At 32.8% G+C, this 14,969-nt stretch overlaps 1 protein-coding gene across 1 annotated transcript; it reads left to right on the forward strand.

Moving 5' to 3' along the window:
- Positions 1-9,545: 9,545 nt before the first annotated feature.
- On the forward strand, positions 9,546-14,756 carry LOC139864441 (probable ubiquitin-conjugating enzyme E2 24). The gene is made up of 10 exons (XM_071853021.1): positions 9,546-9,885; positions 9,968-10,771; positions 10,817-11,283; positions 11,773-11,895; positions 11,981-12,358; positions 12,456-12,519; positions 12,889-13,028; positions 13,130-13,441; positions 13,996-14,243; positions 14,567-14,756. Exons 2-10 carry the CDS (start codon positions 9,979-9,981, stop codon positions 14,754-14,756), a joined length of 2,715 nt encoding a protein of 904 aa, XP_071709122.1. The 5' UTR covers positions 9,546-9,885; positions 9,968-9,978.
- Positions 14,757-14,969: the final 213 nt, after the last annotated feature.

Consider the following 14,969-nt stretch of genomic DNA (forward strand, 5'->3'; position numbering starts at 1 on the left):
CTATATTTATCTATTGATGTCTCATCATGTACTCATCCGCATCTTGTGACAAGAATTGCATTACCAATTACCGGGAATCATCAAATCTGTATTGTGAGTCTCGCAACGTTTCCACAACAACAGTTATATGTATACATATAACATTTATCTCTTAGAACTATGATCTTCCATTCTGAAATTCTGAAAAACACCCAGTCTGCGAATTAATACTCTGAATTTTGAAAAGTTGAATGAAGCAACAAAAACTGTAAACGACCTCAACAGCCAAAAGTTGATGATAAAGAATTGTATGTTGGCAAAGCTCAGAAAAAGTTTGAAACTGAAAAACTGATTGAGCAAACTACGAAGGAGTCTCTGAACAAATCACACGGACTAAATTTGTACATTAAGAATTCGGATGATTCTGTTTCTGATGAAATCTTTAGCGAATACCTTGCTTTTAACTCCAAACTCTTGCGGACAAATTTTCTTCACCATCCTTCGATATTAGAAATCCTAAAATATCATCGTATCTTTCGTTATAAATATCCTCAATATTTCTGAAGATATCTTCATAAATATTCTTGTCCGATATTAATTATCTCTCCGCTCTATCCGTATTATATCATAAAAGGAAACTATTTTAGTTTCTAAATTCTGTAAACTTTCGGGCTTAAAATATGAATGTTATTGAAGTAGTGTTGGGAACTGATGCATGAGTTAGTATAATATAATGACACTTGATCAACGTGATTATATTACAGTAAGTCATGCTGAGTTTCTAAATGGAACGTGATGATTCACAGACATAATGTCATCCTGTGCCATGTTACACGACTCTTACATTCTGTTTATTCTATAAACATATCAATAACATGTTTTCTTGATACTCTTATCTTTTCCTTGAATTCTGGTAATTTGACAAGTCAGATTGTGTTATTACCATTTCTTTCATAGAACATTAACAATGTTCATTCTGAAACTTATATCTGCGAATTCTGGACCATTACAAGCGATGCCTAATCGCAAGAAGAAGAAACGAAGGGACAAAGCTCCGAAATAGAAATTGGAGTATAAATCGCAGCAAATAGGAGGAAATATTAACTGTGGATGGCAATAATTATAGGAAACAGAAATAGGGACATTGAAATATAAGGGAGAATATAAAGCCCAATAACAACACATAAATTACAAACCGTGGATATCAATGTATATCGCAACATAAAAACATGGTAGAATTAAGACTAGTACCACCCCAAGGTAATAGTAAAAGTAAACAGATTTTTCTGGTGGAAGATTGAAAAGAAGGATGACAGAAATGATAATTAGGAAAATATCGAGGATTAGAACTGGATTAAGCATTTTCACAATCTTGTGGATATACGAAACTAAGAAAGAAAGTATAGAAATGGTGTGAGTAATGGAACGGGAGAGTTTAATTTATAATGAAAATATCAGACAGAGAAATCGGGGCAGATCACCATATTTAATCATAGAGATCTTAATTTCCTTACTCACTGAAGAATCAAATCTTTTAGATTTCGAAAATTTTCTTTAAATCCCTTGAATTCCGGAATTCAATAGAGACAACGTCAAAAGTTAAAGACGAACCTTCTTTTCCTAAATTCAACTATGACTAGTAAAAAGTTATGATGAAACTGGTCTTTCTCATTTCACTATTTAATGATAGCTTTATTCGTACTCTTCAAGTAATCGAATTATCTTATCCATATTACCCAACAGTAATAAAACTATATTCATCAGCTCATATGAGTCATGAAAAACATACTTAATGTCAACCATGACCATCCCAATCAAATTTCGGGATGAAATTTCTTTAACGGGTAGGTACTGTGACGACCCGGAAATTTTTGACCAAATTTAAACTTAAATCTTTATATGATTTCGATACGATAAGCAAAGTCTATTAAACCGAGTCTCAAAATGTTGGAACTATTATTCATAAATGCATTTGACCTTGACTATTTCCGACGATTCACGAACAATTGTGTGTAAATAAATATGTAAACATATATATATATATATATATATATATATATATATATATATATATATATATATATATATATATATATATATATATATATATATATATAAATAAGTGTATAGATACATTCTTAAATAAATACTTTAATCAATTGGAATTAAAAATGTAAAATACTAAATAAAATAGTTAAGTATTATTAAGATGAATATATATATATATATATATATATATATATATATATATATATATATATATATATATATATATATATATATATATATATATATATATATATATGATATTACTATGGTATATATGATTGCTAATAACAATTATATTATATTATATGTAAAATATTTAGATATTAAATATTCAATAAATGTTAAATATTACACAATTGATAAAATGTAATATTAATATATTAAATGTAATTAAAAGCCTAATTATAGCTGGTATATTATTATGTTCATTAATATTAATATCAGTATTACTAATATTATTAAATTATAATATGAAATTGATACATTTGATTTGTTATCCATACTATTGTTATCATTGTTAACATCATCCTTATATTAACTAGTAGCTATAATTTTAGTGATTATGAATAATATTAGTATTATTAGTAAATATTATTATTACCATTATCATTAATAATTATTGTTATAAATTATTATTACTATCATTATTATTATAGTACAATCTATTATTGTCATTAATAATAAAATTTGCTATTGTTTCTATATCCTTATTATCATTACTATAGTTATCATATTTCGTATTAATATAAACATAATACAATTTATTATTATTATTAGAATTTTTTTATTAGTAATTATTATCACTATTATTATTTAAACTTATTATCATTAATATAGTTTATATTATTATCATTATTATTATTTTTGTTAGTATTATTATCATTAAATACCATGGTACTTATTGATATTAATTAAAATTAATAAACAGATATATAGATATAAACCACGATTATATACAGATTTATATATATAATTAATTACACAGATATAGCTAAAAATATATATATATATCTCAGATATATACATTCAGGGATTTAAAGTAGTACGTATTCTGTTCTCAATCCCTTTCCTACTATTATTAATTTGTTTTTCAGTCTAAACTCGTACAAATCACAAGATGAGGATCACAATAACAGCCAAGAACCAGCTAGCAATCCCTATCGTCCTTTTATTTTTTTTTATTTCTCTGTACCCGATTTAATTCATTGAAAATCTTTAATTCCTATATAATTGAGTTATTTCAGTTGTAAAGGCTACCTAATGAACTCACATTATCAATTACAATTTCTAAACACCTTTAACAGAACCCAATTAAATCAAATTAAGGCAGAAACAGTCGAAGAACAAAGTTAAACCCCTGTACGTGTATTTTTTTTTTATTCAATTCATCGAATTCGTAACAATTTTTAAAATCTAAAAATGCAGTTATGTTAGAATTTAATTACTAAAACTATCTGCAAATTCTCAATCTCAATTGTTTACTATCGAATTCGAATTAGTGAGTCAAAGTTTTTGAATTAAAAGTCAACCGATTGTTCTTCTTTAAAATTCGAATTCATTTGGATGTTTTAAGTAAAATTAACGACCCAGAAAGTTTCTATGATGGATTTATAACCTTTTTCATGTTATAATTTTTGGCTAAAACACTCTAGAATTCAAAAAGTGATTTTATGTTCTTCGTTCTACTCGACACCACAGTTACAGTGTTTTTTTTTTAATTTTATTTTCCTTTTCTGTAAATACAAATCATCACAGTGTGTTACAACTAGTTAAATTTCAAATTTTAAATAAATCAATGAAACCACTTTTATGAGTTTAGAAAGATCACTGGTCGACTTGTTGTATCAGACGAAGAAGAAGAAGTAAAAACATGGAAAATACAGTTAATTAAATTTAGTGTCTAGATTTAATCAGAAAGGCAGAAACAGAGGGGTGGTGAGGGTTGTGTTTAGGTATTCGAGAGGTCTCGGGTTCGAGCCTGGTTCATGGCATTCTTTTTAGAAAAAGTTCTAAAGGGTATATCCATTTATTATTATTATTATTATTATTATTAATTATTATTATTATTATTATTATTATTATTATTATTATTATTATTATTATTATTATTATTATTATTAATGATATTATTATTAATACAAGATTTATGATTATTTATTATTATTGTTATTATAAAAGTTATAATTATTATCATTATGATTATATCTAAAAGTATTATAATTATCATTAGTATTATTAGTATTGTTATTATTATTAATTTTATCATTTTAATATTATTATTATCATCATTACTAACGGTATCATTATTTTAAATGTATCATATTTTTTTTATTTAGTATTATCATTATTATTATTAATATTAAAAACTATTATTATTAGAAGTATAATTTAAATATTAATATTATTAATATGATTACTAAAATTATTATTAAAAACTATTATTATTAAAATTACCGTTATTATTAAAAATATTATTTTATTGAAAACTATCATTTTATCTTATCATTGCTATAAAACTAATATTATTACTATTATTATCGATATTAGCATTATAATTATTATTATTAACCTTATTCTAATATTATTATAATAACTATTACTTTGCAAACGAAAGAAATTTATATACAAATATATTTGTTACATAATTATACTAATATCGCTTAATATTATGATATAATATTATTGATAATGATATAACGTTAACTAAATTAAATATATCAATTAAGTGTAATAATATATTATAAGTATTAATAAGAGTATATATAAAAATTGATCTTAATACATAACTAAATATATAAAGTTGCTTGATTACGATTATACGTTTTAATATATATATGAATGATATAGGTTCGTGAATCCGAGGCCAACCCTACACTTATTCAATGTTGTCATATGTATTTTTACTACAAAATACAATAGGTGAGTTCATTTGCTCCCTTTTACTCTTTACATTTTTGGGACTGAGAATACATGCGCTGTTTTTACAACTGCTTTATTAAATGCTTTTGAAATATATTTTGAACTGCGATTACATGAAATGCTTTTATAAATGTTTGACGAGATAGACACAAGCAAAACATTCCTCGAATGAATTATTATGCAGAAAGAAGTTTTGCGAATTATTATTGAATTATGTGGACATGATAATTGCCACCATTGAATTATGTGGACATGATAATTGCCACCATTGAATTATGTGGACATGATAATTGCCACCAATTGATGTGAATGTTATGTGTCGAGAGAATGATTTTTATACACAGGTTATGTGTATTATATTTTGTGCACGAGATATGTGTACGGTTACTAAGATTTATGAAAGATGATTTCGTACACGAGAAAGGTGTACTGTATTTAAAAGATATCGCATGTACATTATAGGTGGGTATATGATTCGGGCCCATTTGTACCATGCAGCATTTAAATCTTGTGGTCTATCAAAATAATGAATTTTATTGTTTTATGATAAACCTATGAACTCACCAACCTTTTGGTTGACACTTTAAAGCATGTTTATTCTCAGGTATGAAAGAAACCTTCCGCTGTGCATTTACTCATATTACATGGAGTCATTCAGGGCATATAGAGGTCAGAACCTCGCAATGGGACCAGATGTTGAAGACTTCGTCCAGATGGATTAGGACGGGTACCTACACCCAAGGACAACTACCCTCTCCCGGAGATAGACTGGAAGGTGGAATCGTTGTCAGGTTTCCGGTACAAGTGTTTTCTAGATGCATACAAAGGGTTATCACCAAATTTTAATGGCTGCGGAATATGAGGACAAAACTGCTTTTCATACGCCACAAGGTATTTATTGTTATACGAAGATGCCCTTTGGATTAAAGAACGCAGGCGCGACCTATCAGCGCGTAATGGACGCAGCCTTCAAGCACCAAATTGGTAGAAATCTTGAAGCATACATCGATGACTTGGTAATTAAAAGTAACACTGAAGAAGAAATGCTCGCGAACATCCTAGAAACGTTTGCGTCTCTGCGCAGGATCAACATGAAGCTTAACCCGCTCAAATGTAGTTTTGGGGAAGAGGAAGGCAAGTTTTTAGGTCATGTGGTGACAGCGCGGGGAATCAAGGCAAATCCCAAAAAGATTGAAGACATTGATAGTTTGCCATCCCCGAAGACAAAGAAAGACGTGCAGAGTCTATCCGGGAAGCTTGCGGCGATCACGCGGTTTATATTTTGCTTGCGAAAAGAGATAGCCGCAATCTCCTCCGCGGTAAGCACTTTCTTCATCTTCATCTCTGCAAACATATGCGCAATATTAAAACATGTACGTATACGCTAGCGGTTATATATTCATATGCATTTATACTATTCCTACCCTTGCCATTCGGCGCGATTATGGCTGGACGCATGTTCTCCCATGGCGAGTGCGCAGATATCCTACCCAACCGCAGCATAACATTCCCATATGACCGGTGCACAAGCTGTGCGTTAGCGCACTCCGCTAACAACTTCGTTTCCTCGTCATCAAGGACGGGGGTTTTGTTCACATCCTTAGCCATGCTTTTGCACCAGACAAGTGTTTGTGGAAAGGTGGCTCCCACAATAGATTGGTCAATAAAAAAGAAGGTTTCTTTACAGTGACCCGCGTTCGATTTGGGGGTTTTTGTGAAGTTCTGACGGGCGAAGAAAGTAAACCACGACTTATGATGATTGGCTAGGCGGTATAAATGACAGAATACCTTAACTAATGGTACCTTGTTTAGCGCAACGCACCACATCTCAAACAGCACTATTTTCCCTATTGCGTACGGGTGTAATTGCCCTAGTCCTACGCCGAAATGATCTAAAACGCCTAAAAAGAAGTCGGAAGGTGGCACCCTAAAATTGCCATGCTTAAACGCATGCTCATATATAGCTACCTTATTCTCCGGCGGTTTGTGGGCACGTTGATTAGACTGGGGAGGCACCGGATTATACTGTGCTAACGGTGGGTATTGTTTAACTAATGAATCTATATGCTGTTGCTCTATTACCGACAATACGCTATCTACGTAAGTCTCGTTAGCCTTAGTCATTTTCTATATGTAATCGGAGAACAACTAACCTTTAGAAGTTGGCCGGAATGTTTGGATTTTGATCGGAATTTAAATAGGCAGTGTATTGGAGAAGCTTGATGCAGAAAAATGGAAATGTGGGTGAAACAGGCCTATTTATAGTGCAAATTAGGGGTCATGGGGTGAAACGAGTTTCATCGTGGCTGTATACATGTAACGCAATCAACGATTGATGTTTTTTGCACGCGCGTGGGTGTCAGTTAGATGTGCCCTGTGTTGAGCGCGTGGCTCACACGCGCCTGCCAACTGCCACTTTACGTCTCGTCAGCCGAATGGGCTTCTGCGACAGTGACAGGCATTTAATGCCCTCGAAACGCACGCGGAAAATTAAATGCTAGCCGTTTTCTTGTTTTTTCCTTTTTGCTTAATAGTTTGATATCATATGTCTTGCGTCATATAACATCAAACTGGGGGGACATAATGATACTGCAACCCGCATGTGCAATACATATGTATGCGGGCACTCGCGCATGCGTATGCGTATACTTTGTATGCGTTAAGCGGCATGCGGATTCGTATCGAATGCCTTTGTTCTCGGTACGGCGGTTACTTGGTCCTCAAGTAAGTATCTTTTCCATAATTATATCCGTGATTCGGGGGAGTTGGTTATGGAAGGGATTACCATTATCTCGGATGGTTCTAGAATTAGGGTTTGCCTATATATACAAACCCTAATTATCATTCTAAGAAACAACCAGGTTACGTAACAATCATCAACCACACATCTTACGTAACCAGCATCATCTCTCGTCTTCTCAAGGTTAACATGTTAGTTCTTTGCTGACTAGCACCTACAGCCTTATATGGGGCCTTCCGATCAACGACCGTTATCGAAGGTGGACTTAATCACTTGGCCACCCCGCCGACATCATCATGTCGACCAGGGTTATTCATGGTAGCCGGACCGGAGAGCCTTGTTCTAAGATCCTTAAACCCCCTTTACGTATTGAACAGACATATTTAACCTATGGCAAAAATATGCATGATCATATATATATATATATATATATATATATATATATATATATATATATATATATATATATATATATATATATATATTTTCGTCCAAGAAAAAAAATCTACATATGCATAAATAATAAATAAATACAAACATAGAGGAATGCAAAAGTGAAAGTAAGGAAGATGCACTTTGAGAATAGAATAATATAGAAGTAGAATAAAGAAGGGTGTAGAATAAAGAAGGGTATATTCTTTTTCATAACCGGATATATCTACACTATACTATTGTTATTCTTATTGCCATTGCTGGCTTTATAATTACATTCCCACTCAAAATCTCACTTCCATCCATCATAATTTCATTTTGCCATTGCTGGCTTTATAATTACATCCCCACTCAAAATCTCACTTCCATCATATTTCATTTTCTTAAAAATACCTAACAAACTTTCTTATTTTACCTATTTTCTTTTTTAATTTCATTTTATCAAAACAAGAAGAAAAAAAAAGAATAAGGGAGAGTTTGATATGCTTGATCATGGGGTAAGAGAGGGGATTTGGGGAGGAACAACTTTGCCTCTCTAAACTCCCCACAACAACAAAAATTTAGTCTTTTTTTTATGTAATAATTAATTAATTTAATAATATAATAAATATTATTATAAAGTGTGTTTGTGTGTGTGAGAGAGAGGATTAAAGGGGCAAAATTGGATTCTTGGATTTGTGTTTATGTGTATTCAGCTGTTGAATTTGACATAAATTGAGGAAGTTCTATGCTGTTTCTTGGCTGCAAATGGTAAATTATTATTATTTTTTTGAAATTTTGCCTTTTTTGTGATCTTGTTTCATTTCTTATTGCTTTCATTCATGATGAAAATAAATATTGAAGATTAAGATTCATGGGTATGTGAAATTATTTCATTATAATCATGGGTCGCATGGTTTTTATTAAAATGTAAAGTCTTTATTTTTAGTTTAATTTTTTGGTTAATTGCAATGTTTGTGTGTGTAAATTACTTGTCTTTTTCAGTTAGTCTTTTTTGATAAGATGATCTGGTTAAGATTGCTAAAGAGATATAGATACATACGAAACCTACTAAAAATATCACATAATTGACTTACATTCATAAGATTCTCCTAAAAGATGTCAACTGCATCTTGACTTGTTTGCAGTTCATCTTTATTTTTTTAAAACAAAACTGTTTCCATTAACTGCATCCATATTTGTACTACTGCATCAAGATACACTTGTTTGAATTCCTACTAAAGTTTTCAATTAATAATTCAACAGGTGCAGAACTAAACGGATCATGGCTACTGTAAACTGCGAGTTTAGAGACCTTTTTCTCCTTTTAGGGAATATATCATCTTGTAAAATAGCCCAATTCATATAGCATAAGCTCCATTTCGATTCTCTTTAGTGTTTCTTTCGTGCTTTTGTTTGCTTCTTTTTAGCCTTTTTCTGCTTATTCTTAAAACTTGATTGAAATTAACAGTTTCAGTTAAGGGCAAATCTCCTTTGGCATATTATTTGACATCCAAAAGAATACTTGGTTCATTTTGGGTCATTTATCTATCTATAGATACGTTATTATTATCGTTCGGGCAAATCTCCTTTGGCAAAAAGTTTGATACTTTGATCTTATATTTGGGGCAAATCTCCTTTGGCATATTCGGGTGTCTCTAGCAGACCCGTTTCAGTTACCGGGCAAATCTCCTTTGGCAAATTATATCCAGTTTCTTTAAAGATAATATTATCACTTTTTCTGTCGATTTTTGATAGTGAGACGAGTAATACTTCCATATCACAAGGTACCTATCTTAAAGTTTGTATCCTTTTTAATATATTGTTTTTGTTACCTCAAAAGTAAATTTAATTAGTCCATGTTTTTAGGGATCGAAGAAATGGATGTGTTTTTAAGCGATTTTGATAGCTACAGCGAGAGTAGTAGCTCTGATGATCAAGAAGATGATGAATTCATGTATAGTGGACAAGCTTCATCTCTTTTGTCTAATCTTCAAGAAACAATCGGAAAAATCGATGATTTGTTATTGTTTGAACGAAGATATGTTCATGGTGACATTGTTTGTTCAGTTAAAGATTCATCTTCACGAATGGGAAAAGTAACAAATGTTGAAATAGTCGTGGATTTGGAAAACGTTCACGAGAAGAAACTAAAAGACATCGATTCCAAAAAACTCCAAAGATTTCGTTCGATCTCGGTAAACGATATTGTCGTATCGGGTCCTTGGGTTGGTAGAGTTGACCACATTACGGATTTGGTTACGGTTATATTCGACGATTGTACCAAGTGTGAATTTACAATAACGGGTACGGAAATGGAGAAGCTCGTACCGGTATCTCCGGATTTGGTTGATGATTCGCAGTACCCGTATTATCCTGGTCAACGAGTCAAAGCAGTCAACTCTACACGTTTAAAGTCAAAGTCAAAGTCAACCCAATGGTTTTGTGGATCTATGAATGAAAAACATGATGAAGGTACCGTATGCACGGTTGATGCGGGTTTGGTGCACGTGACCTGGCTTGGATGTGCGGTATTCGGTTCCAAAACCGTACCGTTGCCTTCGGCTTTACAAAACGCAAAAGATTTGACACTCGTTTCGTGTTTTCCTCATTCAAGTTGGCAACTTGGTGATTGGTGTGTGCTACCAAACACCGATCACACACGGTTTATGGGTCAAACGGTGCATGAACAATCTAATCTTAAATCGGGTCCTCAAGAAATGTTTGTGATTTCAAAGATTAAGTGTAAAGTTGATGTCTTGTGGCAAGATGGTAGTGAATCGTGTGGGTTAGATTCGAGTTCTTGTGATCCGGTTAACACCCTCGATGCGCATGATTTTTGGCCCCACCAATTCGTTCTTGAAAAAGGAACGTGTGATGATCAACAAGATAAAAAGTGGGGTGTTGTTAATGTTGTCGATGCTAAAGAAAAGACGGTAGAGGTCAAGTGGGAGTCCGAAAAGGTTGGTGAAATTGTGAGTGCGTATGAATTAATTGAACACCCGGATTATTCGTATAGTCAAGGTGACCTTGTGTTTAGGCTGCTGCATAAAGGAAAGATTTTTGAGAATGTTGAAGATGCAGTAAAATGTAGTAAAAATTGTTACTTGGATCATATTGGCATTGTGATTGGCTTTAAAAGTGGTTTTGTTGAAGTAAAATGGGCTGCGGGTTTTACATCGAAGGTAAGAAACTAAGATTTTTTTTTTTTTTTTTTTTTTTTTTTGGTGATGTTGGTCTATATTAAAAGTACAATTAGGCGACTTTTATCCCGTATGACCCATTTGCTTTTTAGCAACTTTTATAGCCACTGCCATGTTGCAATTAATACATAACCCGAATCAACACTTTCATAAATAAATGGGTCGAAAATGTCACCTATGACTTGGGGAAGAAAGGCTGCCTGACTCAAATTTGTTTCTTAAGGTTAATATTGATCTGCCTGAATCAGATTATTAATAGAGACATAGAGGTGGCAATTCCTATCTATCTATTTACTTATTATTGACTTGATTTGAGTTATGTTTTATGTCAAATGTGTTGAATAAAATGTTTGGCATTACCCAGGTGATTTTGAGTACATACAACCTTCTAATTACCTTATTTTAAAGTACTAGTTTACTATAATAATTTAGGCATATATAGTTTTTGTAATAGCATCAACGCTCGTACAGGTTGCACCTCACGAAATTTTACGAGTGGAAAAGATTGAAGGTGAATTAACACACAATGAAAATATTGAATCGAATCAGGAAAAATCGGAGCATGATAACCGTTCATCAGACTCGATAGAAAAGGTAACTTCAACCGAAATTTGTTTTAAGTAACACAAAATTAGTGTTCCTGTAACGTCGTCTAAACTTAAGCTTATTATTTTCTTAGAGTTTGTCAGATGATGATGATGATGTTGATGATGATGATGATTATGATGATGATGAGAAAGATTGCTTGGAGACATTATATGATTCGACAGTTTTTAACGTTTCGCGATCTACTATTGATTTCATATCAAACATGACTACACGTTTATTCGGGTTTATGCCTTACACGTTACTGTCGAGTGATTCACGTGGTATTTCGCCGAACGAATCGATATCTGTTTTTGACAACGAGGAAGATAATCAGGTGGTTGTTGTGGAGACAAATTTGGAAGATAAGTTCAAGCAAGTTGAAGGACCAAAGGGTTTGAATGAGATTAAGCAGTTTGACTTGGTCAATGACTGCTCGAACCACCACTTTCTTGACTCCGTATCAAATCAGGTTAAAGATAAATTTTATGATTTTTTTTTTTTTAAATGGTATTAGTTAGAGATGTTATATTCGGCAATCTGAGGGCCAACGTTTGAATGACATGTAGGTTAAGAAATGTTGGCTAAAGAAAGTTCAGCAGGAGTGGAACATTTTGTCTAAGGATCTTCCTGGTAAGTTTTTCAGGAATTAGGTGCAATTGTAGAGGTGTCAAAATGGGTTAGTTGGTGGCTTGGGTAACGGGTCAAAATAGGTGACTTTCGAGTAGGAGTCGGGCTGGTTAAGGTTGACGCATAACACCTATTGTCCAAATTTATCAACTTTTTTACAGTCAAACATGATTACAAAACTTTATTTTATGTTGATAGTATACAACTCTTTTAAGTTTTATGCATTAGAATCTTGATCTGTTTGGGACTTTGGTCCACTTTCTTTTTGGTTTTTTTTACCTGAACTGACCCATTAACAGGTAAATGGGCCAAAATTTCCACCTCTCAAGAATATTAACGAACTAACGATTCGAAGCATACTTGTTTTGACAGAAATGATATATGTTCATGTATTTGAAGAACGAATGGATCTAATGCAATCCGTAATCATCGGGGCACCCGGTACACCATATCACGACTGCCTCTTTTTCTTCGACATTTTCCTTCCATCCGAGTACCCGCACGCACCCCCGGTATTTTATTTATTTATTTATTTATTTATTTATTTTTACTTTTAACTCCTTAAAAAACCACTAGTAATAGTATGTTATAAAGGAAATTTGGTTTGCTACAGATGGTGCATTATAACTCTGGTGGGTTACGGGTCAACCCAAACCTGTACGAGTCAGGGAGGGTATGTCTTAGCCTTCTCAATACTTGGACGGGTACTGGAACCGAAACGTGGAACCCGAATGGGTCAACGATTCTTCAAGTTTTGCTCTCGCTTCAGGCTTTAGTGCTTAACAAAAAGCCTTATTTTAATGAAGCTGGATACGATAAGCAAGTTGGTAGTCTCGAAGGTGAAAAGAACTCGTGCAGTTACAACGAGAATGCGTTTCTCATGAGCTGTAAATCCATGCTTTACGTACTTCGCAACCCACCTAAGGTACAAATGATCTTTGCCATTCCGTTTTTTCATGTAAAATCGGTGTATTCAAATGAATTGCTCTATTTGTTTCATAGTAATAGTCCAGTATTCCTTTTTGTGTTGTCCCATATAAATAGTCTACTTTTATAATTAGATAATAATATTTGGGTAAATTTCTTTTATACCTTTACTTTATACAAACAAGACAAAAATGTAGGTAAAAGGTAAGGGGGTAAAACTGTAAAGTTAAGAAAAAGTACAGTGTAATAATAGTGTAATAATGGCATTTTTTAAACTATGTGTGTGTTTTTTGTCTGGGAATTATTAATGTCGGGTGGAGGGAGTATAAAATTGTAATCGTATATGACATACAATACAAGTTAGTTAATCACAAAATTGTATCTTTTGGACATAAAGTGTTTCGGACCAACCCAACCTATTTGGACCGATTACCTAAACCAACCAACTCATGATCGTTCCAAAATCACAAGATGGATGTTTGTTTTTCTTGCCTTTTTTGAACAATCGAATCCACGAAACTAAAGTTTGTCTTTTGAAAAATATAATATCAGCATTTTGAGGCACTCGTAGAGGAGCACTTTAGCAAACGTTGTGCGCATATATTGATGGCTTGTAAGGCGTATCTCGAAGGTGTTCCAATAGGTTGTGCTTTCGTAAGCCAATCTCTTGAGCCTGAACGTCAAATAAGTAATAATTCAACGGGTTTCAAGCTTATGCTCTCGAAACTTGTTCCGAAGCTTGTAGAAGCGTTTACTGCAAAGGGTTTCGATTGTGGCGATTATAGTAAAACAGGATGCTGGTAAGTCAAATAATGTACCACGTTCGGTATATCAGTACGATGTCGTTAAACCGTTAGTCAATAGTTATTGTATAGGGGATATATTTTCTGCAAGGTAGTCTAGTTAAGATCTCATATTCAGGAAAAAGGTACTAACTTTTAATCTGGATTTGAACTTTTACTAGAGAAGGATAATACCAAAGTGTGGTATGTAACATATTGGAATTATATTGTGGTATGTTGTTGAAATTATGTATATTCATCAATAAAACAAAAGTGTGGTGTGTTTATAGATTGTTGTTGTTGGAAATCATGGTTGATCATATTTGTTGCATCTATACTAGTGGGAATTACTCGGCGAGTACTCGATTTTTGCAGCTCGAGGGATACTCGGCAAGTACTCGGTCAAACTCAGTCAACATTGGTCAAAACCGGCCAGAACTCGGCCTAAACTCGGGATTACTCAAAAAATCGGTCAGAACTGGTCCAAAACTCGGGATACTCGGAAAATCGTTCAAACTCGGCCAAAACTAAGAAAATTAGTCAAAATTGGTCAAAACTCAGCCAAAATGGGTCAAAGTGTAACTTTGTCAACATCCGAGTACTGAGTACTCTCTAAAAAGTCCTCACCGAGTAGCTATTTTTTCAACTATACATTGTGTTAGAAAAGACTTAATCTTGATGCTTAGTAGCTAGTGTCCTGATAGTCAATTAAGTATGCACACAATTTGGGAATCATGGTTAATT

This window comes from Rutidosis leptorrhynchoides, chromosome 8 (assembly GCF_046630445.1).
Source record: "Rutidosis leptorrhynchoides isolate AG116_Rl617_1_P2 chromosome 8, CSIRO_AGI_Rlap_v1, whole genome shotgun sequence".
NCBI classification, from domain to species: domain Eukaryota; kingdom Viridiplantae; phylum Streptophyta; class Magnoliopsida; order Asterales; family Asteraceae; genus Rutidosis; species Rutidosis leptorrhynchoides.

Excerpts from the sequence above, each read along its gene's own strand:
- LOC139864441 (XM_071853021.1), top strand. The coding sequence starts at position 9,979 with ATGGATGTGTTTTTAAGCGATTTTGATAGCTACAGCGAGAGTAGTAGC. Across the intron at positions 11,284-11,772 it reads CTGCGGGTTTTACATCGAAG|GTTGCACCTCACGAAATTTT; the intron begins GTAAGAAACTAA and ends ACGCTCGTACAG. Across the intron at positions 12,359-12,455 it reads TTGACTCCGTATCAAATCAG|GTTAAGAAATGTTGGCTAAA; the intron begins GTTAAAGATAAA and ends AATGACATGTAG.